General features: G+C 30.4%; 5 protein-coding genes across 5 annotated transcripts; 4 read left to right on the forward strand and 1 right to left on the reverse strand.

Annotated features, from left to right (window-relative positions):
* The first annotated feature begins 326 nt into the window (after nt 1–326).
* Nucleotides 327–3764, forward strand: LOC149907125 (general odorant-binding protein 72-like). Its single transcript, XM_090104186.1, has 5 exons — nt 327–404; nt 473–548; nt 664–752; nt 1284–1395; nt 3676–3764. The coding sequence occupies exons 1-5, from the start codon at nt 327–329 to the stop codon at nt 3762–3764; spliced, it is 444 nt and encodes a 147-aa protein (XP_089960312.1).
* A 500-nt stretch (nt 3765–4264) lies between these two features.
* On the forward strand, nt 4265–11191 carry LOC149907126 (general odorant-binding protein 72-like). Its single transcript, XM_090104183.1, has 5 exons — nt 4265–4367; nt 4881–4956; nt 5287–5375; nt 5564–5675; nt 11103–11191. Exons 1-5 carry the CDS (start codon nt 4308–4310, stop codon nt 11189–11191), a joined length of 426 nt encoding a protein of 141 aa, XP_089960309.1. The 5' UTR covers nt 4265–4307.
* Nucleotides 11192–14345: 3154 nt separating this feature from the next.
* Nucleotides 14346–17134, forward strand: LOC149907127 (B1 protein-like). The gene is made up of 5 exons (XM_090104188.1): nt 14346–14494; nt 15363–15536; nt 15853–15967; nt 16591–16673; nt 17003–17134. The coding sequence occupies exons 1-5, from the start codon at nt 14429–14431 to the stop codon at nt 17018–17020; spliced, it is 456 nt and encodes a 151-aa protein (XP_089960314.1). The 5' UTR covers nt 14346–14428; the 3' UTR covers nt 17021–17134.
* Nucleotides 17135–17330: 196 nt separating this feature from the next.
* On the reverse strand, nt 17331–18975 carry LOC149907128 (general odorant-binding protein 19d-like). Its single transcript, XM_090104187.1, has 5 exons — nt 18843–18975; nt 18565–18741; nt 18136–18250; nt 17824–17909; nt 17331–17454 (listed from the first exon to the last, which is right to left on the reverse strand). The coding sequence occupies exons 1-5, from the start codon at nt 18906–18908 to the stop codon at nt 17437–17439; spliced, it is 462 nt and encodes a 153-aa protein (XP_089960313.1). The 5' UTR covers nt 18909–18975; the 3' UTR covers nt 17331–17436.
* A 972-nt stretch (nt 18976–19947) lies between these two features.
* LOC149907129 (uncharacterized) lies at nt 19948–27708 on the forward strand. Its single transcript, XM_090103854.1, has 8 exons — nt 19948–20032; nt 20261–20434; nt 24667–24784; nt 24904–25020; nt 25900–26039; nt 26907–27074; nt 27402–27519; nt 27608–27708. Exons 1-8 carry the CDS (start codon nt 19982–19984, stop codon nt 27706–27708), a joined length of 987 nt encoding a protein of 328 aa, XP_089959980.1. The 5' UTR covers nt 19948–19981.
* The last annotated feature ends 110 nt before the right edge of the window (nt 27709–27818 follow it).

A 27818-nucleotide genomic window follows, 5' to 3' on the forward strand; every position in this document is an offset into this window, starting at 1 on the left:
TTTCAGCATATTATTCAAGCATTCAAAATTTTATTGAGGTAAGTATTTATCCTATTTTACTTTTCATACTTTTACTAGGTAAATATTAACCTGAACTTATAAATAAAGTGGATGTATGTGATAATTGTGTATTATTAATTAATCCTATGTTAGCAGCACTAGCAGTTAACAAATGAGCGCTTTTGGGTTGTGCATAAGCCTATGGCTTCTTAAATTTCTTCACCAGCACTTAACCGACGTTACCAATATAAACACACTCTTATAATAATAAGAACTTGCTATAAATACACAGCCCCGTACTTTGAGGTATTCCTCCACAATTGGCAATGAAACTTCTTAAAATGTACGTTCGGTTAATTTTTTGTATGTTTTTAACGATCTTAACTGGAAATAACGTCTTGACGGTAAGTTGTATTAAAAATACGATGTGCTAAACAAGAAACAAAATGCTTAGTTAATTGTGTAATTATAGTTGACTAGACAACAGATAAAAAATTCGGGGAAGTTGCTGAAAAAAACGTGTATGCCGAAAAACAACGTTACAGAAGGTAAGTAAATTATGCACAATGCGTTGTTTATAATTGACTAGGTATGTATTTTTAGATTTGGAGCTAAAAAGTTTTTTTTTCAAATTTTGTTAACAGTATTTAATTTGTTTTTAAGATCAAGTGGGTTCTATTGATCAGGGAAACTTCATTGAGGAAAGAAATGTTATGTGTTACATCGCTTGTATTTATTCAATGGGCCAAGTTGTAAGTATGAATATTTTTTTGTCATAAATAGAATATAATTGATACTAATATTTTACATGGTACATTTATAACGAAGTCGTAAATGTTTTCTTTTATTATGTTAAATTAGGTTAAAATCCCATGAAAATCTGTAAAGCATTAAGCGGTAGAGCATTAACAGATAAAGTAATAATTAGGTTTCAAGTTTTAAATAATCCTTAGACAAGAATGGTAGGATGTGTTGGAGTAATTTTATGTAAATTGCATTTTATTATAGACAGGTTTCCATGATACACGTCATAAATAAATTTTATTTCTATATTTATGCATGAACTTGACCTATTCTGAATTAACTTATAATATAAGGGGTTTTCCACAAACAAAGGCAATAATGATATTATGTTATATAACATTGTCATGCCAACAAGTCTGCAATCATATATTATAGGTACATTTAATGTAGAGATATAGTTTTACATAGGTACATTTAACTTTAATAAATAAACTGTATATTAAAAGGCATAAAATCAATAATGCTTTATTATTTTCTAGGTTAAAAATAATAAAATAAGCCATGATGCAATGATAAAGCAGGTGGATATGATGGCTCCACCCGAAATGAAAGATCCTTTGAAGGCAGCGATAGAAAAGTGCAAGGGAGTTGGTTAGTTGCATTTAGGTTAATAATAAATATATAGAGATAAACTTTTAACTCTTTTCAACCCGGGCTATTCTATAATCTATTATTATTTTTCCGGCCCTTCAGTAGATAACTTGGTATAAGAAAATTGTAATGATATCTCGAAAAAATGCACAGCTTTGAGCGAAATCAGACTGTTTCAGTTAGCTCTATATTTTTAACGTGATTGACAAGAACGGTAAACAAAAATGATGTTGTCAATTTAAGTACCTAGCATCGAATTAGATAATGAAATCTATAATCTATATGATCCATTGAAATGTTACATTTTTTAGGCCTGACCTTGAGTTTTTTAGAGGACGCAATTTTATTTTTTTGATGTGTAGGGGGGGTCAGTGTGAAGCTAAAACCAAGTTTGTGGGGTCGCCACCCTTGTCCCATGGCCGCCATCTTGAAAATAGCGGTTGAAATGGTTTTAACGATATATCTCTTAAACTATTTATCTGATAATAAAACAATTTTAACATTATTTGTTGCAAATTAAATTCTCTACAACTTTGATTCAGTAACTTTTTGTCGTAGAACTATAAATAAAAAAGTTATAAGCGAAAATGTTCAGAAATTAGAGCTATTGCACGCCTCATAAGCGAAGCGTTGAGGTGGGTACTACTGTCACTTCGCGCAAAACATCTGATTTTTCAAACTTAAAATGTCTTTATGTATCATACATTGCACTTGTAAGATAATACATACACACACATATTAAGAAAAAACACTATTTTTAACGTTCATGATATTTTTGATGTCATTTTTGTTATTTAAACTAGTTAAAAAACAGTTTAAAAAAGTTCTGTCTTGGACGTCCGTGTGTCTGTATGTGCGGATCCTTTTTCTTGTTAACACGATAGCGACCGAAATACTTTACTAATCGAGTCTTTTTTTTTCTCTTACGCTTGAGTATGCTCAGGAATAGAACCCTTTCATTTTTCAGGGTCTGATTCGATGTGGTTTAATTGTTATTAAATAAACAAAAATAATAATTAATAAATATTTATTAAAAAAAAATTATGAGGCGTGCACTTTTGGATTTTCTAAATTATTTATATTTTTCAATAAAACTTTTTTTTATCATTTTACGAATAAATGATATAAGACTATTTTTGTAGATTGTTTTTCGAGGAACAACTTTTATATACAACATTTTTTCATTACGTCAATAGCTAAGGTTTTACAGCGCTCAGAAGTGAGTACTATTTTTCAGTAGTAACTATTCATAATAAATTGGCTATTGGCTCTTTTCCCAGACTCCACAACAATGGAAGCACACTGCAGAACATTTCAGCCCTGCTTTTCGACGTAAAAAAAAACGCACTTCCAGACTCTACCTCCTGGGTTGTGGGGAACAGATTCAATAATTAATTATTAATAATATTGTAAAATTACTTAATTATTAAAAATATTATTATAACAAAAATAAAATAATTACTGGTGACAAATTATTATTAGTACACACATAATATATCGTATTCTGTATAGTAAAGAGTACTTAAAATAGTACTCACTTCGGATGGCTGTAAAACCTTAGCTATTTACTTAATGAAAAAATGTTGTAAATAAAAGTTGTTCTACGAAAAACAATCTACAAAAATGGTCTGATATAATTTCTTCGTAAACTTATAAAAAAAAGTTTTATTGAAAAATATAAACATCTCTAATTTCTGAACATTTTCGCTTATAACTTTTTTGTTTATAGTTCTACGACAAAAAGTTACTGAATCTAAGTTGTAGAGAATTTAATTTGCAACGAATAATGTTAACATTGTTTTATTATCAGATAAATAGTTTAAGAGATATATCGTAAAAACCATTTCAACCGCTATTTTCAAGATGCCGGCCGTGGGACAAGGGTGGCGACCCCACAAACTTGGTGATAGCTTCACACTGACCCCCCCTACACATCAAAAAAATAAAATTGCGTCCTCTAAAAAATGCGACCCCAAATGTAACTTTTCAATGGACCAATAATAATATTATAAAGCTGAAGAGTTTGTTTGTTTGTTTGTTTGAACGCGCTAATCTCAGGAACCACTGATGCGATTTGAAAAATTCTTTCGGTATTAGATAGCTCATTCATCGAGGAAGGCTATAGGCTATCATTACGCTAAGACCAACAGGAGCGGAGCAATGCGGGTGAAACCGCGAGGAACAGCTAGTAACTATTATAAATGGATCACATTAGAATAAAATAAATCATCAGTGTTTTACTGAGGATTTCGATTCTTAATAGTTATCTTTTATTTTCAGCGAAAAAACACAAAGATATATGTGATGCATCTTACTGGACCGCAAAGTGCTTATATGAAGCTGATCCCGTTAATTTTATATTTCCATAAAAATATGACATTCCTACTGTATTAAATGCCTGTTAAATCATATCTGCATTAATATTATATCTATTATTTATTTAACTCTATCACTTCAAAAAGACAGAAAACTGAAGGCTTAATATTTAATATTTATTCTGTCCGATAGCGAATATAATTTTATGTGTTGATGGAAATGTTCCCTTTTAGTGGGTACTGTATTCTTCTTCGAAGAAGATATCTTTTAAGTTAATTCTGAACTGGAATTTTTCGTTAAAAAAGGCCTACTGGATACTTTAAGATTGGTACTTATATAAATAAAAAATACACGAACATTCATTGTATCATTGCTGGAACTATTTTAATTGCGTCTTTAAATTAATCAAGCATCTTGAATTTTAATTACTGCAAATCTAGTGATATGTGTCTTAAGACATGTTTACTTACGCAGTTGATAACTGTCTATTACCAAGTCTCATCCTATAAGCAAACTTCGTTATTTGCCTTTATATTGCTGAAGGAATCAGGAAATGTTCAGTGTTTGTTTTATCTCTGAATAGTTTTATTACGATAATGGAACAAAGAGATTTTTCGCTACTGATTATAGTTATTGTTATAGCATGCACGGATTCAGTAAGTATTATACTTTATATTATTAGTTTACATGCAAATGGAATGCGTGAAATATATTTAGATATGGAACTAAAATTGCAAACAAAAACCTGCTTAAATATAGATATTAAATCTGTGTTCGCGAAAGAACTTACTACATTTTTTTTCCTTAATATAATTGGATTATAGATTTATTACAAATTGGGTGTTACTCATTTTTACTTTCTCTATTGAATCTTGTTCACTGCTCTATCACAACTGCTAGCAACGTAATAACGCTTTTTATTTTCTTTTACTATTTTCCTTTTCAATACTATAATCCGTAAGTAATTATTAGATAAGAAGTGATTACCTACAGGCTACATGTAAATAGAAATAACAAATTGCCAGCTGACAACAATAAACCAACTAGGTATAGGTTTTTCCATTACCTAACCAATATATCATGTAGTTCTATAAATATTGTATAATAGTATAAAATTTAATGAGAGGAATAATAAACAGAATTTAATTCTTACATTTAATTGCGACCAGATGACTCGGCAACAAATTAAAAATGCCGCCAAACTTGTAAAGAAGAATTGCATGGGAAAGAATAATGTTACTGAAGGTAAATCAATTTTATAATAATTCCTCTATCTAACTATTTTTTAAGTATAGGTACTTTAGGTAAAGTATTTCTCTAGGTAAGTTCTCTATATTATATAACAACTCTATATATTTTAGTTTAGCTCTATATTTTTTATTACCAAATTTTTCTTAGATAAGCTTTCATAATTTTGTGCTTATGATAATGATTATGTGCTTTTGAATCGCAAAAATGCAGGTTCTTAAGGAAGTTTTCAATAATTTCCATTTAAATACACAAAATGTCCGTCTAGTACTTTACCTGTTCAAATAAACGTTGATTCTGTAATATAATCATTTACTTGCTTTACAGATTTGATTGGAGACATAGAAAAAGGAAAATTTATCGAAGAGAGAAGTGTTATGTGTTATATAGCATGCGTTTATCAAATGACGCAGATTGTGAGTCGAAATTAACAACTAATTTTAATAACAATTTTAAGCTGAAGTTTTTCCAGATGCACAATAGTATGACGATATGAATTACAAACAAGATATTAAAACTCCTAAAATAGAAGCTTAAAGTTGTTTATGAATTTATACCTTAATTTTGTATATATCTCAGAAAATAACGTGTGATTATTTCCTAGGTAAAAAATAATAAGATCAGCTATGAAGCGTCTATAAAACAAGTGCAGATAAATTATCCTCCAGAGATGAAAGAAGCAATGTTAGTTTCCATCGAGCATTGTAAAAGTACACGTATGTATTTAACTCATTTTATTTTGGTTTAAAATCTTGTCTAATATTTTAAAATTGATGTATATGTTACGGACAATTTGATAAGTCCGGGCACTATTAATAATGGCCGGTCTGTATTCATAATTCCTATGTAAAATAAATAAATAAAAATATCTTTATTTCACAACCACAATTACAAAATATACAAAAGCGATGGTCCCGTACTAGACTATAGTCTGTATTACGGGTACCGATGTCCTTCCATGTTACAGTTGAGAAATATAGTGACGTAATTTAAACAGAGAATAAAGTAAAAAAAATATATATATATATATATATAATGTAAAAGTTGTGTCTGTGGGTGTGTTTGTGAGTGTATGAGTGTGTGAGTGTGAGTGTGTGTGTGTGTGTGTGTGTGACATGTCTTACGTGTGTGCATGATTGGAGGAGTGTGGGTTCATGTAATGGTAGAAGAGCATGAGTAGAATGTGTTTACGTTTGAATAACTTATATAGACTCTCACGTTAACAGCGGGTTTTAGAGATAATTACATTTTCTGTGTAGTAGTAATCCTTTGAGAGCAGCCATTTAGTTATAGTTTTTTTACTTTTATATCGTGATAAATTAAATATTTTCAACTCTTTATTTATTACATTATATAAGTGTGGTCCCAAATATAGAAATTGCCTACGGAAAAAGGTCGTATTGAAAGTTTGATGTTTTACTACATCTCTAGTTGAACGCTGAGTTAAGTTTATGTTACAGAAACTTACATTAATGTTTATTAGATTATGGAATTTAAGGACAGTGTCTAATATATAGAGTTGTCTAATAGATAATACATTGAATAAATTATATATATCCTTTGTGGGAAAACGAACTGGCTTAAAAGCTGACACCTTAAGTATTGACCTCTGGCATCTCTCTAAAGGTAGAAGAATAGTTTTATGAGTGCCACCCCAAGCTACAATACAATACCTAAGTATACTCTGACAGAGAGAAAGATAAACAGTTTTAAGTAGGTTAAGTTCAGCTACCTGTCGTAGTTTTTTAAAGGTCCAGATCAGTTTCCGAGTACGAGAACACAAATTATCGATATGCAATTGCCACGTCAGACGGGAGTCTAGAATAACCCCTAGGTACTTAATATTATTAGCAATCTCAATTGTATGACAAGAACACAAACTTATGTTGTTATAATTACAAGTATGAGCTTTGATTGAGAGGTCGATCGGCAAAACATCATTTTTTAAACTGAAGTTAATACACTTAGTTTTTTTAAGGTTTATTGTAAGCTTATTACAACGAAGCCAGTCCAGTATGATTTGAAAACCACTTTGCGCGTTGTGAAAAACATGCCTCCAACTTGTACCATTAAAAAGCAGGACCGTGTCATCCGCGAATGTAATTATTTTACAACAGTTTAAATTTAGAAGACACAGATCGTTAATGTAGGCTAAGAATAGACTAGGTCCGAGTACACTGCCTTGCGGTACGCCATAAAATACAGGCATATCAGTGCTCACAAGATTATTTATTTTAATTCTTTGAGTTCTGGCAGTTAAATAATCAGTAAAAAGATCAAGTGCAACCCCGCGTATTCCAAAACTTTCCAATTTAGACAAAAGGATGGGAACAGAAACAGTGTCGAAAGCCTTGGTTAAGTCGAGGAAAATGCCTATACATTTTTCTCTTTTATCTAGCCTATTGGTTATATAATTAGTTAAGTCCAATACTGCTCCCTCTGTAGATTTATCCGCCTGAAAACCAAATTGATTTTGAGCTATAAGCTTGTTAATAGTAAAAAAGTTCATTAATCTCTTATTTATAATTTTCTCGAAAATTTTACTGAAAACTGGTAAAACTGATATAGGTCTATAGTTTTCGACACTGTTCCTGTCACCGCCCTTAAATACCGGGGTTATGAGAGATTTCTTAAAATAGTTAGGGAAACTACCAGTTTCAATGGATAGGTTGAAAATTTTAGTTAGTGGCTTAGCCAAAATATTTTTGTTCATTTTGATTAAATGGGTAGGTATACCATCCCAGCCAGTAGCAGAATCATTTTTTAAATTATTTATTATTGATAAAATTTCGGATTCACTAGTAGGTAGCAGTACAAATGAATTACATGGTGGATGAAAATTTACGTTTTTATGTTGTGACTGGGAACTAGAGCAATCAGGAATTTTTTCAGCTAATTTCCGGCCTATGTTTGAAAAATAACTATTAATATTATTTAATGTATTTATTGGAGAATCTTTACCGCTTATTAAAGGTGTTGGGGAATTTTTATTAATATTCATTTGAGCAATTTCTTTTATGGACCGCCACAAAAGTTTTGGATTATTAAGGGATGTTTGCAATTTAGACTTCTCATAAGTTTTTTTGACATTTTTCAGCAATTTATTACAAAATGATCTGTATCTAGTATAAGTTAACTTTAAAATTTCGTTGTTAGGCTGTTTTTTAGATTTAATGTGCAATTTATCGCGGTTTTTGATACATTTTAGTATACCCGGGGTTATCCAGGGCTTAAGAATTTTTTTGCGCTTAGATCTAATAATTTTTTTAGTGTGAGCTTGGATAATTTCCTTAATGGTGTCAACTAATATGTTTGCAGCAGTGTTTGCGTTCGTAGCCTGTAAGACAGTAGTATAATCGATTTTATCTAGATCACGAGAAACCTCTTCCCAATCAGTCCTATTTACAGAATTTTCAGAGATCATAGGTTTGACAGCACGTGCATCGGTGTCCATTGTGAGCACAATCGGTTTATGATCAGTTATGAAAGAATTTATAATAAATACTTGAGCATTACAATGAGAGCCTAAAAGAACATGATCCAAACAATTAAATTCTCTTGTAGGTATGGTATGAGCTGGCAATAAACCTAGCTGAGAGGTTAGAGTTAGATAGGAACCCGAATTTTTGTCTCTAGAATCTGTTTTGATGTCTATATTCATATCACCGATTAAAACTATATTTTTAACATGTTTCACACTCTTCACAACAGTTTCCAAGCCGTTTAAAAATGTGTCAGTGGAACGAAATGATGGAGGCCTATAGACAGCAATAATAGCGCAGTCATTAACAGTTAGAATTAGACAATTCGCTTCATCAAATTTCGGTTCCCTTACATGATATTTAAGATCGCTTTTGATATATAAAGTAAGACCGTCATTTTGGTTAATATTATGGGATGAAAAATGATGATTATAGCCTTTAAGATTCGGAGGATCTTTTTCCTCGGACAACCAACATTCCGTAAGGACCAGTACATCTAAATCTAACCCCATACTGTCTAATAGGAGCTCCAAATGATCCATGTTTTTGTATATACTACGAATATTATGCGTCATTATTTTTAGTTTATCATTTACACAGTCCATAAAAGTGATACACTGGTCAGGATCGCAAACCCTTGAGTCAGCTATCGTCACCATATCAAGATCTACTTGAATATCATTTAACGAAGCCATTATTAAGTTTTATAATATAAAGAACAGTAATAAAGCAACTATTGTAAATAAGTCTGAAAGAGTTCATGATTAGACCACATAAAGAGTTGAAAAATAAATGCCATACTATAAAACCCGATATAAATATTATGATACATGATGAGATTATACGTAAAACAGATGATATGTTAACGTGTTTGTGTGAGTCTTTAGGTGTGTTTTTTGTGTTGTAATATGAGTGTATTAAATATATAATATTAGCGTTATACGTGCTCAAGTAGATTTTGCAGTTAATTAAACAATGATAGAAAAAAATTACTAATATAACATAAATTACAGAATGAAGAGAAGTTATGTCTAAAATGTATATATTAATCCTGTTTATGATGGGCTTTAAGTTGATCCAAATCCTCCTCTCTTTCGATTCTAATTGGTGGTAAACCTTCTTTCCTGCGTAGAAACACTTTTCCACTCGCAGTCCAGCAGAATTTATAGCCAGATGTGTTAGCAAAATCTCTAGCAAGAAAAAATAGTCTTTTTGTTTTAGGAGTGAGATATTCCGACATATATATTTTATTGCTATTACCAACAATATCTAGATCGGCTGTGCATAGTTTGTTTTCCTGTTGATCTTTGTTGTACTTCTTGAAACCTGACAAAACCTTTTCCTTTATAAAAACGTTTGAGAACTTAACCACTATTGGTTTTGATTCTGGTTTCGAACCTATGCGAAAGATGTTAGAAATATCATTCGGATTAAGCGGAACACCAATTAGTTTCGTGGCTTTTGATACAATTCCTAAGAGATCATGCGTATTCTCCTTTTTTTGTGGAGGTATATTTCTAATTTCTATAGTTGATAAAAATTGATTTCTTTCCAAATGTTCAATTTTACTTTCTAGTAAGTTAATACGGTGTTGGTATTCTTTCTTTTCCTTGTCAAATAAATCCAATTTTATTTTCATATCATCATATTGCTTAGAAATGAAAGCGACAGTCTCCATAATAGAACTATTTTGACATTTAATTTCACACACAGTGCTATTTAGTTCAGAAAACTTTTTTTCTTGTTCTTCTTTGAATTCATTCAGGCACCGATGGAGATCCGACATAACAGTTTCTTTAAATTCATCAAAAGTTTTCTTCATTTCTGTCATAAATAAGGACAATTCGTCATCATGCTGCCTTTTCCGTGTACGGGTTCTTTGCTTCATAATACAAGTGGCGCCCTCCGTCTCGGTATCTGTCGCAGCAGATGAAATGTTCTCGGAAGTAATATTAATCATTTGTTTAGTTTTTGGAGGAGTTCGTTTAAGTGGCATTTTTATTTTATAAAATATATGCACTCATATACCAGGATATCATAAAATAGTAGGTGGTGTTTTTAATTACAATTTATTTAGTTCCAAACTTATCTTCATTTAAAATAACACTCCAAGTTGGAAACAAATGTACTAGGAAAGCAGAAGTATCGAACAGTTATCGTTTATGCATTACAAGCGGAGAGGTCTTGTATAATGGTCGTCGATCGGTGATTTCATACAAATAACCATTCCGTCCAGTTAAGCGAGACCTCTGCTAGATTAACTTACTTATGCGAGTTGATCACGCGTCACTTGAGCAACACTGCTTTTATTTTATGCACTCCTATTATTTCACACTGAATTACTTTGATATAAATTATTTTTAAATTTAAATCTAAACAAAAAAGACGTCCACTTCGAATGAATATCCAAGGGGAAGGCAAATGTGATTAATATAGCATGATTGATCACTTTTTTCGGTAATTATGAATATTGCCCATCGTATTTTGGGCAAAGTAATAACAAAGGTGAACTGAAGTGTTTTAATAGCATACTCGTAGATTTGTATAAGTTTGTTGGGGTTAGGTTAGGTTAGGTTCCTGTTTTTCTATATTTTAATTTTTTAATGTGTCACCTATGATAAAGAGCTTATTGTTTTCTAATTTAATGCAAATTTTTTTCAGCTAAGAAATATAAAGATATCTGCGAATCAGCATATTGGACAGCCAAGTGCATTTACGAAGACAACCCAGATAATTTCTTATTTGCGTAATAAAAAAATGTCTCCTTAAATTGCTTGTTTATTCTTATACCTGGCCATTTATATTAATGTATACTTCAGATATTTTTCAGTAGAATTAAGTGTATATTATTAGCAGAATTTAAGTATAAAATTCACTAATATATTATACAGGTAGCGCAAAAAAGAAGGAAATTATGGTGCTCGTACATTATAGGTAATATTGATTCATATTTGCTTTTTTTACAATAGAGGTTACCTTCAAAAAAGGTGCAAGTTGAATAACCTTAGATAAAATATTTTGAAAATATATTATCAAAACCTGATTTTAGGAATATTTAAAGGGACGTCGAACTATTGCTTGGTATTAATAATTGTAAACTTTATGTCGAGTAGCCACAGGTAATTTATCCTGAACTAATTGACGCATATCAATTTTCTAAGAGGCGCGAGATCACACAACGATCCACTTTACCATCCTTTGATTTATTGTAATAATTAAACACGACTATATTTTGGCTTACTGAACGTGTAAGAATGACGAAAATTTTTAATCAAATAGATAAAAGATGATTTAACAAACTTGTTTTTTAATACTTCTGGCACGTTTTTATTGAGTCGATAACTGAAGAAAAATATTTCAATACGATCACAGATTTTTAAAATCTCCGATACATTGTACATTTTTAAGGGTAGAAAAATAAGTCAGCCACATCATGACATTATAATTTTAGTGATAGTAATATATAAGAACAAGTTCGGGATTATAAAGATAAAGAACTTTACTTTACAGCAACAAGGAAATAATAGTAAGAAAACTATTGCATAATGGGTACTTGCAACGTGTTTTCGCAGTTATAATCCAGTAAGTAATTATATACGTTTGATGGTCAGTAGCAGTACTCATATCAAGGTCTCTGATATATCAGTTGGATGCATCTGCAATTAGAGCATAATGACATTGATCTTCATCTCACGATTTTACGAGCTGCTGGTAATTATTCAAAAATCCTGGATGGTTTGACTGATGTTAACTAGGTACATATTTTAATTAAGAAACCTATTTCTCCTGCTTCTTCTCTGGATTAGGTACGTCTTTTAAATCAAGCTTTTATAGAGAATGATTTAATTTATAATCTCATAAATAGATACAAATACATATATAATTCTTTGATCGTTCAGGGCACCGAAGTATCTTATTGTAGGTTTTACGAAAAATCAGAGACAGGAGGAGGATTTCCATTATTCGAAGATTCTTTGGAAATTGAATCCAATAAATCAGATTGATAATAAAATAAAGGCGTCCATTAATCATTACCATGCTTAGTTTAGGACTTCTTTAAGAACCTACCTATTGATATCCTATGATTGTTCTTTCGAGCAAAAAAGTGGATAAAATTTCAAATGATATTGACAGCTTCCTCACTCCGGCTTCGAATGAATTGAACTGACTTTCCTTTGAATCTTCCTAACTATGATGTTCAGATTCTGTTTTATTTGAAGTAATATAATTGTGCATATAATAGTCTAAGGTGTGTTACAAAGTACATGAAATTTCCGTGAATAAAGATGACTCGACTGGTTAAAGTGCATAGCAATGGTGATTTAGCGTTATTTAGTACTTCTTAATTTTTTTAACTGTGCCAATTATTCTTTCAAAATAACACCGACAAAAAATACTTTGTCTATGTTCACGTTTTGTAGATTAGTTCTAATTGCCTTCTTTAAACACATCCTAGTAAAGGATTGAACTAAATTTTTCGATACATTTACAATACTGTGATATTAAATTCTGCAATTTAAAAAAATTGGCTATAGTCATTTTTAAGAGAGAAGTTTAGGAAGTCAGACCTTAACAATTTAACTTTTATCTAAATAAGGAACTGAAGAAATGAATACAAATTTAAAAATTATCTATAAATTTTACGGTGGATAAACATAATGCAATTGAATAAATTAAATATATTTATGCTCATTTAATAACTATTTGAGTATAAATTTAGAATATAATTTATTCGCAGTTAAAATCAAATACATAAAAAATACTCAAGAAAAATAACAGTTTACTCGAAAAGTATATAATGTATTTAATATTATTCAATCGTATTAAGTTCATCATAATTCGTATGCAGTATGGATCACGAAAACTAATTTTGCTTAGAAGTTAGGACATGTATAAATCAAATGTCCTAGGTATGCAAGCAGGTATAAAGATAACCGCTTGCCCAGAGTTGATCAAAACAACTGATAAAGATAACCGATGATTGATATTAAGACGGACCTCAACCGCCGGTGCAGCCTGAAAATCAGCGCTGTTCTTGTGCAGCATTTTGCTGAGGCTGTATCCGTTTGCTAATCTTAAGATAAATTTTGTAATGTTGTTGGCTGTGTTTTTTGCAATAAATTTATTTTCTTTCTTTCTTTCTTTCTTTCATAAAATAAGATTTGTGATCAAATCAAAGATACAGTTTTGATTTAATTAATTACGAAGACCAAAGGTTTTTTGGCAAAATATGAACCTCCAAAAATTACTCATTTTCAACCGACTTCAAAAAAAGGAGTAGATTCTCAATTTATCTACTACCTATGTTTTTTGGGTTTGTTATGCTATAATTTTCGACTGGTGAACTGATTTTGATGATTCTTTTTTATTTGAATGCTGGCCCTATGTCTCTATGACATCAAGAGTTCGGTTTGATATAATATATGTAGTTAAAAATAGTTATAGAAATATAATATTATTCAACATAATATAGGCAGTCAAAATATACAAAAATAAGAGCGCAGGGTTGCTCTTAGTTAATTATAATTTAAATCGCTACGAAAGGCACTTTTGCTTCACGTATAAAAGTACCCGATATCAATTGCATCGTTTGTTTATTAGCCATTAATTAATTGCATCTGCGTCAGTTATTCATTTTTTTATTAAGCGTCAGTTATTTATTAAGCGCTATAAAACTTAACGTCGCTATAGCAATTACCAACAAACGATTAGCGCATCCTAAAGCTGTAAAAACAATACTAATGTAAAGCGCAGTTCCGTTGACAAAAATTACTTAAACAAAAGCGAAACAATACTATGGCAATTACCTCTTTTTGCTTGTATTAGCGTACACTAAGTTAAAGATAATTATCTTAGAAAAAATTGCTTGAGCATTGACGCTAGTATATAAGATGTTATTTTATCCTCACCAACACAGGTAGAAACAAAATTGGGTGGATACAAGACGCCTGTGTTTAAATATATTATTTAAATAAATAAAAGCAAAAATGTTGGGATTCCGTTTTGCCTTGTTGTGCGTTGGATTTTTGGCGGCGGCTCTCAATAGTGTGGAAGTGAGTCTTTGTTTGTTTTCTTAAAAAAAAATATGTAATTTTAGTTTTAATCGATACTTTTTATAAAAATAAACATTTTATATTTATTTATATCTAAATATCCGTTTATCCGTAAAAGTAGTGCCTTCCTTTAAAGCTTAAACCATATCCGGAAAAAGGTTGAAAATTCGGAAGTATTAGATAGGGATTCAATTTAAATTTAATTATGTATACTACATTCAAATATAAACTGAATAGTTAATATTGTGTAACCTAAATAAATAACTAATTTTGAACATGGGATCTTGTAGTATTCTTTTATATTAGGTATTTAATTAGCTAAATCAGTGATATTTGTATTATCACATGAATCTCTTATCGCATCTTTTTTGTGAATTTTACCAATTTATAATCATTATTGTGATTTTTAGTGCGAAGAATCGGTGCATCCGTTCATGAGTAAATTTTTGTAACTAACCGTCTATAACTTTTATGTTATTTTTACTATTTTTGTTGGTAGATAAATAATAAGGGAAATTTGTGCATTTTTTCATCTAGCATAATCTGCAGACACTAATTTAAAACTACTTTCACCATTTGAAAACACATTTTCATACGCCTAAAAGCATCATAGTGTAGATTTTATAAGAAGGTTAAGTAATTATTATTTAAGTATTAAAGTATCGATAGCTTTGGATACCGAGTGAAGGTAGGTACTAGAACGGACTATAGGCGATAATAATCATAATACCTCAATAACAATACTGCATAGCATAATGCATAAGCATTTACAACAGATACATATCTAATTCACAACCAAGCTCACACAATTGACCAACAGTTTTCCTAGAATACACGATTATTCTTTATCATTTATTAACTTTTCAAGGCCATAAGTCAAGCTGATAAAATGAAGATCTATGCCGTAATGTTACCATCGATCCAAGAGTGTAGCAAGGACTATGGGGTCAGCGAGGATGATCTGAAGAAGGCCAAGGAATCTGGTAGCGTTGATAGCTTGAACCAGTGCCTGTTGGCTTGTGTCTTCAAGAAGGCTGGAGTGGTACGTATATTGTTTAGAGAAAGTATTGAGGGTTATTAAAAATGTATCGCGATAGTTAAAAGGAACCGGGTTGGCATACAATTAAAATTGCATAAGGAATATTCCATCTAAATAATCTAAACAAAGCAAACCATTTTATGTTTATTTATCTTATTTCTAATTAATATTATGATCTAGTATTTAATTATCTTGAAATCAACCCGGTACATAAAATTCTCTGATAGAGGAGGTGGACGTAAACAAGTGTCTAATAAGATTTTTTTTACGAAAAATAAAATTACTGCATTTAATTCATAGAGAAATACATCTATTTCAGATAAATGACGCTGGACTATTCGACGTAGAAAAAACTAAAGAGCATATCCAGAAATATTTATCAGACGCCGGTGATCAAGCTAAGGCCCAGGAAATCATCGGAAAATGTGTCTCAGGTATGCAATTTTTTGTTTTATTTTCATCATATTAATGGATCTTTATCTTACTTATGAAGGAATTTCTATTTATAATACGAAAAACACTTACTTTCTACAATGATGAGCTAAAATTTAAAATATACACCCTTATTTAATACTTGTATATTGAATAATATAAATGCGGTTTTAAGGTACCCGTTTTCAGCGTTGACAAAGAGTTTTTTTTAGTATCAGCTATAACATACAGAATCAATTATCGGTCATTTGTTTTAAGCTCTATCTTTGTTTTAGTCTCTATATATCTACTCAATCTTTATAAATTTCTGAACTTACTTAGCAACTAGCTGCGCCCCGCGGTTTCACCCGCTTGGTTCCGCTCCTGTTGGTTTTAGCGTGAAGATGTATAACCTATAGCCTTCCTGAATAAATGGGCTATCTATCACCGAAAGAATTTTTCAAATCGGACCAGTAGTTCTTGAGATTAGCGCGTTCAAACAAACAAATAGACTCTTCAGCTTTATAATATTATTAGATATAATTATTGAAGATACATACTATAATATAAATTTATTTTAATATAATTTATTTATATTACAACATTTGCTTATTATAATATACATTATACATATAATATTTTTCAGTGAACGACAGCCCCGTCAGTGACAGCGATGGATGTGAACGATCAAAGATGTTGTTCGACTGCTTGATCCCCTTCAGGAAAGAGGTATGTGTTCAAATTCCGAAAGACTTCTTTATATTATAATCATTCATTTTTCTTAAAAATAATATTAACTAGTAATTAACGTAACTTATTCTAGAGGAACTTTTTATTTGTCACGTGGAATCTGTTAGTCCATAGTTCACAACATGTCCAACTTTTACCAATTATAGAGTTTGCGAGTTTGCATACAAAACCACAATAAAACATCCGAATTAGATAAATATCTGACAGATCATCTATATCAAATTTTAATTTAAATTTTAAATAATAACTAATTAAAATAAAATAAGGCTACACATATGATTTAATCAACCGATTTCTGTTTGTTTCAGATCGACCCAACCCGTTAAACCAAAGATAAGCTATTTGAGTAATGTACAGAAGAGCTTCATTGATTTATTACCATTGTTAGTACATTGTTACCGGTTTTATGATATTCATTAAATAAAATATTATATTTATCATATATTTGTTTTATTTAAACTTTAGCGCTAGCTACTTTTTTTTGTATCTGGGTCAATTTTGGGAAATTTTTCAATTTTACTTGAAATAATGTGAATGTATGTAGAAATATATACTAAAATAAATCAAAGTTCTAGAAAATACTACAATACAAGGTGAAAGATTTCCATAAAAAAAAGGTTTAAAAAAAAGTCCAGCTTAAGATGAAATGTATTTATTAACCATTTTCCTACATACTACGAAATAATGATAACGATAAGCATGATATATTTTGAAGTAAGTAGTAACTAGCACGCAGATGATCTTATAGTTCCAAGCCAAACTGTAAAAAAAGAGCATATTATTATGTGTCTGTTTGCCATAAATAAAATATATTGTACCAATGTTACGGCGTAAGAATATAAACAATAAAATTGGCCTCTCTCTTTTATTCTTGAACTCTACATCATTTCAAAATAGCATTTAAAATTATTATTATAAGAACCAATGAATATCACTTTAAAAATGTGTTAAGGCTTTCTCAGGAAAGGGAAAAAAATTTAAAAGCTCTGTGTTCGTTCAGATTTATACTTCTACATATTCATTATAGTTTAAAAAAAAACCGCCTTTGAAAATCTCAAGGTTTTATTCATATTTGAAGTTATTTCTAATAAAAACTGATACCAACATTTGAATACTATTGCTCACTTACCTTAGAAGCATTTTCCACCATACACTTGTAGGATAGCATAGCGCGTTCACAGCCTTTTTCTCCGTCACTAACCGATTCGCTGTTGACTAAGAATAAATATTTTATGAATGCCATTATTTATTCATAATTCAATTTTTTTTCGATTACATATAAAACTGGGTAAGTTTTAAAAAAGTAAAAAAAAAAACAGCTCGTTCAAAACGATGTGGAATTCTTCAAATATTGTACCGATATTTTCATCCTTTAGTTTAACAAATGTATATATTTTAATAGTTGAAAATTTAAAAGAAAGATGGTAATTTAAAAACTTACTATGTGAGCAGGAGTGGAGATAATCAGCGATAAGTTTCAGTTCTTCCTCATCATTGAACACTGTTTTCGCCATTTCCAGAGCAGTTTCCTTTTGAAGCATGCCTTTGTCGTCCATCTTTAACAGAAGTAATATTTATTATTTGTGTATAAAAAAGTTAAAACAATTTATAACGTGTACAATAACAACGATTACGATCGTATAATAAATATTATGTTTATAGTCTAATATGTACTACCAAAGTTATTTAATTTATTATCTTTTACTTTACCAGGGAGTCCATAGTAAAGGCTTCGCTTTTGTTGGGAATTTTTTGCAGTACAATCTCTAGTTAAAAGGTTTTAAAAGACTCAGAGCTAATAATATACCTATTAATTATAAAAGTTTTGGTATCCAATAATTCTGTCTATAAGCCTTTTCTTGATACTTACAGTGCCAGTTTTCTTCAAAACACAGGCGAGGAAACATGGCGCATTTTCTCCGGTGGGCAATTTCTTAGCTCTCAAGTTGCTAATATCATCCGTAGAAATCATGTTATCTTTAATACATTCAGCTCCGACTTTTTCAAAATGTGCATGTATCATTGCTTTTTGATCTTCTGTCATCGCCTGTGGATCAATAAATATAATACACTTTTAAGTTTTTTTTTCATTTAAGCGATTTAGGAAACTTTTGCTTTCATAATAATTATATTATTACATTCACTTACTAGAATTTCTTGCGGCATTAAACTGATAACCGAAAAGCAGAAAATTATTGCTGATTTGTGAAACATATTTGGTTATGTGTGTTTATTTATAGAAAGGAATCTTCAACACTGATAAATTTTATCTGTCCTAGACAGATCTTAACTCCATAATATATAGCATTTTTCTGATAAGTCACCATAATTAATTAATGACTGTATTTGGTGAATTTCGGCTGACATTGAATATAACAAGGTCCGCAAATTACCAATTTGCGGGATTTCCTATAGAAAGGAAATTCTATGTAATTTGTTTATGACCAATCAGTACTACAATAGTAATTCGACAGATTTATCAATGCTATTTAGTAAAGATAGGTATTCACATTAATGGCAAATAAAATATTTATAATATAACGAGTCAACCAATAATATAAAAGCAGTGAATATTACTTACCTGATATTATATGAATGCTATTGAGCATATAGTACATTGGTACATTTGGAAATTTTTAAAAAAGTATAATTAAAATATATTTCTTTAAGAACTCTATCTCTCTATCGTCTCTACAATATTGAAATTGTGGCAAAGCCTGTGAGCAGAAATGTACTTAGTAAATGTTAATAAGAATTATTAATTTATAATTGCACGACTCTTGATACGAAGCATCAGAGAGTGCTCAGCTATTATCGAAATATTCGTTTTTCTATTTTATCTACCAAAAATATGTATCTACGTATTGTAAGCAAAGCCAGGGGAATAAATTACTTAAATAACGTACTATTTATTTTCAAATACTGACAAAATAGAGTTACAAAGTATTTTATTATTACTCAATTCTTTTGTGCAATTATGATAACAAATGCTAATAATATAGGCGCTATGTATTCAAATCTAGTACAATAAAACTTATTTTCACACATATCTAATATTATGTTGTTATAATGCGTTGTTTCCTTTATATGATGCAAATGCATATAAAAATCATTTGTAAAATATCACTTATGGGGAGTATTAAAAAGAACTAAATTTCAATGAACTTTATATTTCATTCAACAGTTGTTATACAAATAATTATCACAGGTAGTAAGGTGTTATAAAACCATAATTTTTATGACGCATCACACATTTTCAATTTTACTCGGTCAGTGAAAAGTAAATAATGTTGTTAACGGTACTTTTTACAGTTGTATCGTTCAGTGTTTTGGTGCAGGTACCTTGTTTTTTATATTGCTTTCAATACGATTTTCAATCAATATGAAATGTATAACATGACTATACAATTTATCTTAATTTTTTAAATTGACTTATTCCTTCGAATGGTCCGCTGGTATTAGGGTCTTAATATTCATCTAACGGTCTTAATGTTCATATAATTCTTTAAAAATAAATTCTATATACAATTTATAATTCGTTTATCTGTATTATTATTTATTTACAGAGCAACGATGACAAACTGGACGAGTTAAAACAACAATATTTACAAATGATCATGGATTGTTCTGCAGACACACCTTTGACCGAAACAGATATTGAACAGCTGAAAAATAAACAAATGCCAGACAAGGAATCAATCAAATGTCTCTTTGCATGTGCTTATACTAAAGCAGGCATTGTAAGTAGAATATATGGAATTTTAAATTATTGCAATACGTAAGCTTAATACTATTGTGCTACTTACTACTTAGGTACTTAACTATATATTATTATGCAGGACAAAGTCAATTATAATTCTTACTTGACGGTCTCAAAACGACGGAGTTTATCAAGAGTAGAGTATTTTTTTAAAAATACTCTACGCTTGATAAACTCCGTCGTTGTTAAATGTAGACAAATTTATAAAAAAAAAAATGGTTAAATGTTTCAAAACGTTAGGTAGAAGAAAGAGAGAAAAATAAATAAGAATTTCGTTGTTATTCAAGGTATTTGAATGTATTTTGTTTTTCGACGTAAAGGTAGAGCCAAGTAAGTGTTCTGTACTAATATTATAAAGCTGAACAGTTTGTTTGTTTGTTTGAACGCGCTAATCTCAGGAATTACTGGTCCGATTTTAAAAATTCTTTCGCTGTTAGATAACCCATTTATCGAGGAAGGCTATATATCATCAAGCTAAGACCAACAGGAGCGGACTGCGGAGCAATGCGGATAAAACCGCGGAGCAGAGCTAGTATACGATAAATTAAGCTAAAGCTTTTTATTCAATACTTAAATACCGAACAACAACCACAAACAGTTTAAGTATTTTTTTTTCATCGAAATTATTAAAAATAATATAGGTATCAATTTCTACATGAGCTGCATCCAGTCAATGTATTATTACATAAAAACAAAACAAGGTCACGCAATTACTATGTTCACAGTCCCTGAACAAAGCCGATTAGGATTTCCACAAAATTATGTTTAACGACCGCGGATGCTTAATTTAGAGTTCCCTTTTAAAATTTCGAAACTTTAAAGCCTACAATGACGTATTATTAAAATTAAAATTAATTGCCGATTTTTTATTAAAATTTTCAAAATTATGATGAGTCTCTTAATTGTATGATAACCTACATATCTATACTAATATTATAAAGCTAAAGAGTTTGTTTGTTTGTTTGAACGCGCTAATCTCGGGAACTACTGGTCCGATTTGAAAAATTCTTTCGGTGTTAGATAGCGCATTTATCGAGGAAGGTTATTGTCTATATATCATCACGCTACGACCAACAGGAGTGGAGCCACGGGGGTGAAACCGCGCGGAGCAGCTAGTGTGGTATATGATTTGATCCCTAATGTATTACATCTATTTTTCAATCATGTTGCTAGGCATTAAGGGCTTGGTCTAGTAGTGCAAACAAATGCATCCTGTCATCCTATATGTAAATAATACAAATGTACTAAGGGAAAGTTGCTCCACTTAATTTTTAAAAATTAAATCATTCGTATAATTCAGTATTCGTAATAAGTACCAAAAATGACAATTTGAAACAATTTTCGTGAAAATTACACCGGGTGATTTTTTTTATCAGTACACAAAATTTGCGAATACTTTCTATTGATATCTTCAACTTCATGTTTATATAACTGATCAACTTTTACAAGAAATTTGGACGAAATATAAAAAAAATAAGCTTTCCATACAAAATGCATAACTCTATACATTTTTTTCGACCTTAGTTTCTTAGTGAAAGTTGTTCAGTTTAACTAATAAAACGGATAAACAAATTTTGTATTTAATAAAAAAAATGTAATGTTTGTGTTAAAAAATTATAAAATAGAAAAATACGCAAATGAAAACAAAAGATATTTATTTCTGACTAGCTTCCGCCCGCGACTCCATCCGCGCGGATGTCAGTCTTCGCGTCTTCTACAGATTTATTATATTATGTATAATATATAGATTTATATTGATAAACCTAATAAATCTTTTGCTAGCATTCTGATGCTTTATCGGTTGCACTGGATTTATCTCTTTTTTTTCAATCGCTTGAATGATATAGGATGGGTCCTTGATGGGCATCGAATGCTGAAGTCTCGAATCAATCAATTCTGACAGTAGGCAATTTATGTAAAATCTTGATAATGGTCCATCATTTTATTTTGCCTAAACGTTACATACTTTTTTATATATTCTATTTTTAACGAATGATTCACTCCAGTCCAAACAGCAAATAAGCAGACTTCTGCTTCTGCAACGTTTAGTTGTCCCTGAATTTGGAAAAAATAGTCATGATTCTTATCTATGACAAAAGTGTTCTTTTTTGCATTGTATTTCAAATATTAAATTTTTTTTAACCGCATCTTCCGCATTCATGTCTTTTGCCGGAATTAGACATTTAACTTCTACTAGTCCCATTTTCCCTTTTTGATATGGGAGTGTATAAAGTAAATTTTTTAGATATTTCTCGTTATACTTTTAAAAAGTTATTATTGTCATTTTGCTCATTAGGTAAAGTAATTTCGATATCAGTTTTAAGTTTTTTGATACCTGCAATAATAACGTCATAATCGCCTGCACATACTTATCGATTACACCCTGTATACAATCCACCATCCACATTCATAATGTTTTCCTGTCCTCCTCTCCTTTACGCTGTTCACCGATACATTTTAAATGAGTAAATCTGCTACCACTGAAGGATGTTTCATTGTGATCAGCAAATTTTCACCACTGTTGTCGATTATTTGTTTTTCATTTTTAATCAGCAATTGGGAATCATCAGTTTTGTTTTTTGCAGATTGGTGATGTACCCTAACAATACGTCGAAAAGGGAAAGCATCAACGAATTATCGTTTTCGTCCTTTATTTTATTCTTCGCGTCTCTGTTACTTCTGTTTGTTTAGTTCTCAACCCCACTGAATTTTGATGATGTGATGATAATCCATTCGTTTTAATATTGGTACTTAGAGTTTTTTGGTAGTTTTGTAGTTAGACTAAACTAGAAATGGTGGACTAAATTTGTCAGCGCGTCTGTAAGATCAGAATATAAAACCAACATCCTGTATTTAAGTTACAAAATTAATAATCAAACAACATGCCGCTACGTTGAAAATGACTAGAAGAAAAAATTAAAACACCTCGGATCAATTTTGGAGTAAACAAATCATTTTCCCCGTATGGGTATTTCCCCGGATGAACTTGGGAAGTTCAAGTTCTCAATACAAGTTTATATTATATTTCGTATTTCTCAAACGAAAAATAAACATTTTTGGAACTTCAAAAAAATTATATTATAAGAAAATTTATGAACTTACTTTAGTTTTAAAGAAATATACATCCCTTTACTGACACCCCGTAAAATAAAGAAATTGTTGCCAATCACCTTTGCAATCTATTTGGTTTCATTAACTTTATGTTCGAAGATAATTTTTTTTCTAGTAGTTACACGCGTATTTTTTTCGTTTATTTTCCATATCGAAATCAAATGTTTAAAAATACGAATATTTGCACAACACTAAGATAAAAATAATCAATTAACAAAAATATTAAATTTAATGAAGTAGAGCAACTTTCACTTCGGTATGAAGGAAAATCGAGCGTAGAGCACACGTCAGAACGCTCCGGCCCAAGGAGCGCGACTAAAGAAATTCGCTAGGATTTTTCCATATTATTTTAAATATTTTTTTAATATTTAAAGAATTATCAAAATTCAAAAAAAAATTTTTTTAAAGGATTAATACTCATTGGTCTTCAACCAACTCGAATAAATTAATGGAAAAAATAACTTTTAGCAGTATTTATCAATCGATTTTGTAAGGCAAAAAATGGGAAATTTAATGAATTTATAACGCTCTAATTAAGAAAATCATAAGTTTTTCGGCAATTGTATTCAGCAGTTTTTAATAACGACTATATAAGGATAATAATGCGCTGATCAGATTATGTAAATTGTAATCGGTTGCAACGTAGTGAGTGCACAAACTTAGCTCGAAATGATTTTGGGGGAAAGAGACTTATCTTGAAGGCCTGATTAAGGTAACATAAAGTAACTTTATAAATGTGAAAAAATTCACGCGCATTGCGTATATAACACTAATTGATAAACAAGAAAAAAAAATCAGTTTATCATTTCATTAGCCGGGAAAAAATTGTCAAATAACTTGTTGAAAACGCAATTTTGCTAGACTGCAGCCTTAATCTTTGTCAACTTATGGCAATTTTAAACTCAAACATTTATTTATTCAATTAGACTTCTTCTAGAAGCACTTTGAATCGTCGTTACATATTTATAACATTTACCACCACATTTACGTTAAAGAAACCAAGGCTCTACCATTTTTCCAGAGATAGCTGTATTAGTTAGCAGCAGGAAGTGATATTTCTGCCCTTTTGTCCCTTTTCATAACAAGAATGTTTCATTTCAGATGAGTGAAGACGGATTTCTTTCTGTAGAAGGAACAAACAAACTTGCCCAAACATACTTAGAAAATGATCCTGAGCGGCTAAAAAAAGCGGAGCAGCTGACAGAGGCTTGTAAATTTGGTAAGTTGAAAACTGTTTCATAAAGGTAAAATATTATATACTTTTTCGTATTGGTTACATAGTTCTTTTTTACTTTCTTTTTAATGAATGTTTGAATTAAATTGAGTGCTTTGTTTTAGTAAATGACGAAAATATAGATGGGAATATAGCCTGTGAGAGAGCTGCTTTAATTTTCAAATGTACCGTGGATAGGGCTGAAGAGGTATGTATTGAAAAAGGGTTAATGATTGAGAATTGTTCAATTACTTAGAAATATAGAAATATCATCATTCATCAATTTTCACTAACTCAACAGATTTGATATTTATAGACTAGCTTTCCACCTGCGGATTCACCCGCGTTTTCCAAGAAAAACCCGAATAGTTCCCGTCCCCGTGGGACTTTCGGGATAAAACCTATCCTATGTGATAATCTAAGTTACCATCTATATGTGAGGTAAATTTCATAGTAATCAGTTCAGTAGTATTTGCATGGAAGAGTAACAAACATACACATACACATCCATCCAGGAAGTATTCCAACACAATTATGTTTTTTTTTTAATTAATGTTGTTTCTTTCTATTTCAGTTTGATTTCGTGTTTTAAAAGGAAGGAAGAATATTTGGTGATACTTAGTCCAAGATTTATTGTTTTTTTTAATTTATATTATAAGATTTTGTAAAAATGTGATATGAATAGATACTTGTATTGTCTACGAGAAAAAAAATAATATAAGAATCTTATTATGTTTGCAACTTATGATTTTGGACACATAATGGAAAGTTATTGATAGCATTGTATTGGTTATACATATTAAATTGCGTTTGCATTGTTAAATCATTCACAGTTCATGTACTTATTAAATATTAATAATATAAGATTTTAAATTAGGTAAATAGAAATTTTATTTTCTAGAATCTGCATCTGTATGATAAATATTTCAAAGCGAACCCTAAAATTATATTGATTTAATCTCAATCTGAATATAAAGTATACAATGAAAAATATTATAATAGTTTAATGAGATGGAAAACATTAAAGAAAATAAGTGTCCAATTCCAAAACTTATTGTGATTGTATCAAAACTTTTTAATTATAACAATGTGATTTATTATTTAAAATTATATCAATTTAGATCATTTAAACGATATATTATTTGATATAAAAGTGACCGGTGATACTATTCTAATCTATTCTATAACGATGAATAATAAAGGTAGTTACATTATTTGTTTTGTGTTTTATTTTGTTCTGCAAAATGGAAACGTTTTGGGGGTAAGTTTTTTGTACATAATATTATCTTTCTATGTCCTGTTTTAATTTTGACCATAAGTTTTTTGATTTTAAAAGTAATTTTTCCCTTGTGTTATATTTACGCCACAGCAAGTATGACTAGAAAAATAGCAATATATCCACAAATATATATCTCAAAATAATCCTAGATACTTATATTATAAATGCGAAAGTTTGTGAGGATGTAGGTATGTGTGTCTGTTACTCTTTCACGCAAATACTACTTAACCGATTACAATGACATTTAGCACACATATAGAGGGTAACATGGATTAACACATAGGATAGGTTTTATCCCGGAAATTTGATGGGAACTATGCGGCATTTTCTTTGATAACGCGGGCGAAGCCGCGGACGGAAAGCTAGTATGTAGATATTGCAACAAACTTGAGAGTTTTCTTCAAACTGCGTACACCTATATAGAGGTTTTTGTATCTACCATTGTATGTACTACAATAGTAGGTACAAAAAGATCAGAATTGTATATTGAGAAGAAAAATTTTGATTGTGTACATTGGTAACAATGTAAATTGCAAAGATATTCGTCACACAAGAATTTGTCAATGATTATAAATTATTATGATCCAAGAGCCAAAGAAGCGGACGGCCTGACCTTCGCTATCTCATAAAAGCTGAAACTTTTTCGGTGTATCTATAACAGTTAAAACTCAATTTTTAATATTTTCTTAGGGAAAACTACAAATCTCATCATCCATTGCACACCACTAAAACACTTCATAATCGCTGGTCGTTCTTACCTATAAGAGACGTACAGACAACACAGTAAAACTTTCAGCTTTTAAAATGGACTAATAAGCAGCTCTTATACATTATTTTTCTCATTTACAGGCGATGACAGATGAAGAAGCCAAAGCAGATTTTGCGAAGGCGATAATGGCATGTGCTAAAGACGCGTCCGTAGATATGAGCGATATTATGTCTTTAGCCAGTCTGATTGTACCGACAGATCATAAAGTGAAATGTGTTCTCGCTTGCGCATATCGGAAGAAAGGATCGGTAATTAATACCTAATATTTTAATTATTATTATAAATAACACATGAAATATGCTCATTTCACATTTGCTTGATGATTTGTGTTAAAAAAATATAAAAAAAAATATTCTATCACTGACAATAATACTACCACATGGGAATAACATTTTTAAAAGGTACCTACTAGCATTAGGTTCATATGCCTTGCAATCCTTTAAATCCCCATCGAAGTACCTACTAACCTAATTTTTTTGTAGTCGTTGCTAAACCTAGTTTAAAGATCCTTCTTATGTACCTACCTACTTGTTGATATTAGTATTTCAAAAAAGGTAATGAAAGTTATTTTGCAGCTGAATGCTCAAGGCATGTATGACATCGACGGGGCATATGCACTAGCTGAAACCATGATGAAAGGCGACGAAGTACGAATAAAAAAAGGAAAGGAATTGGCAGATGTTTGCGCCGCTGGTATGCAAAATGATAAAATGACTGAGGATATTCTTATATTACCTATATAAGTACCAACTAAATATTTCTACATTTGTAATTATTTCAGTTAACGATGAGAAAGTGAGTGACGGAGAAAAGGGGTGCGACAGAGCTGCATTGATGTTTAAATGTGGTGTTAAAAATGCTGCTAAGGTTTGTATTTTATAAGGTAGTTGTTAGAACTTTCAGCTGTTTGACAATATGGTATAGGTACATACCTACCAGTATATCAGCAAACTTAAAAATTGAATTAGGAATTACCTAGCTAGGTACTCAAA

This window comes from Colias eurytheme, chromosome 7 (assembly GCF_061535395.1).
Source record: "Colias eurytheme isolate Ceu_HAF_F1 chromosome 7, ilColEury1 Martin Lab GWU primary, whole genome shotgun sequence".
Lineage (NCBI taxonomy): Eukaryota > Metazoa > Arthropoda > Insecta > Lepidoptera > Pieridae > Colias > Colias eurytheme.

Excerpts from the sequence above, each read along its gene's own strand:
- LOC149907125 (XM_090104186.1), top strand. The coding sequence starts at position 327 with ATGAAACTTCTTAAAATGTACGTTCGGTTAATTTTTTGTATGTTTTTA. Across the intron at positions 405-472 it reads CTGGAAATAACGTCTTGACG|TTGACTAGACAACAGATAAA; the intron begins GTAAGTTGTATT and ends GTGTAATTATAG. Across the intron at positions 753-1,283 it reads TTTATTCAATGGGCCAAGTT|GTTAAAAATAATAAAATAAG; the intron begins GTAAGTATGAAT and ends ATTATTTTCTAG.
- LOC149907126 (XM_090104183.1), top strand. The coding sequence starts at position 4,308 with ATGGAACAAAGAGATTTTTCGCTACTGATTATAGTTATTGTTATAGCA. Across the intron at positions 4,957-5,286 it reads AAAGAATAATGTTACTGAAG|ATTTGATTGGAGACATAGAA; the intron begins GTAAATCAATTT and ends CTTGCTTTACAG. Across the intron at positions 5,676-11,102 it reads CGAGCATTGTAAAAGTACAC|CTAAGAAATATAAAGATATC; the intron begins GTATGTATTTAA and ends AATTTTTTTCAG.
- LOC149907127 (XM_090104188.1), top strand. The coding sequence starts at position 14,429 with ATGTTGGGATTCCGTTTTGCCTTGTTGTGCGTTGGATTTTTGGCGGCG. Across the intron at positions 14,495-15,362 it reads CGGCTCTCAATAGTGTGGAA|GCCATAAGTCAAGCTGATAA; the intron begins GTGAGTCTTTGT and ends TAACTTTTCAAG. Across the intron at positions 15,537-15,852 it reads TCTTCAAGAAGGCTGGAGTG|ATAAATGACGCTGGACTATT; the intron begins GTACGTATATTG and ends CATCTATTTCAG.
- LOC149907128 (XM_090104187.1), bottom strand. The coding sequence starts at position 18,908 with ATGTTTCACAAATCAGCAATAATTTTCTGCTTTTCGGTTATCAGTTTA. Across the intron at positions 18,742-18,842 it reads TAATGCCGCAAGAAATTCTA|GCGATGACAGAAGATCAAAA; the intron begins GTAAGTGAATGT and ends ATTGATCCACAG. Across the intron at positions 18,251-18,564 it reads TTTTGAAGAAAACTGGCACT|ATGGACGACAAAGGCATGCT; the intron begins GTAAGTATCAAG and ends CTTCTGTTAAAG.
- LOC149907129 (XM_090103854.1), top strand. The coding sequence starts at position 19,982 with ATGTTGTTAACGGTACTTTTTACAGTTGTATCGTTCAGTGTTTTGGTG. Across the intron at positions 25,021-25,899 it reads AGGGTTAATGATTGAGAATT|ATCATTTAAACGATATATTA; the intron begins GTTCAATTACTT and ends ATATCAATTTAG. Across the intron at positions 27,520-27,607 it reads GGCAGATGTTTGCGCCGCTG|TTAACGATGAGAAAGTGAGT; the intron begins GTATGCAAAATG and ends TAATTATTTCAG.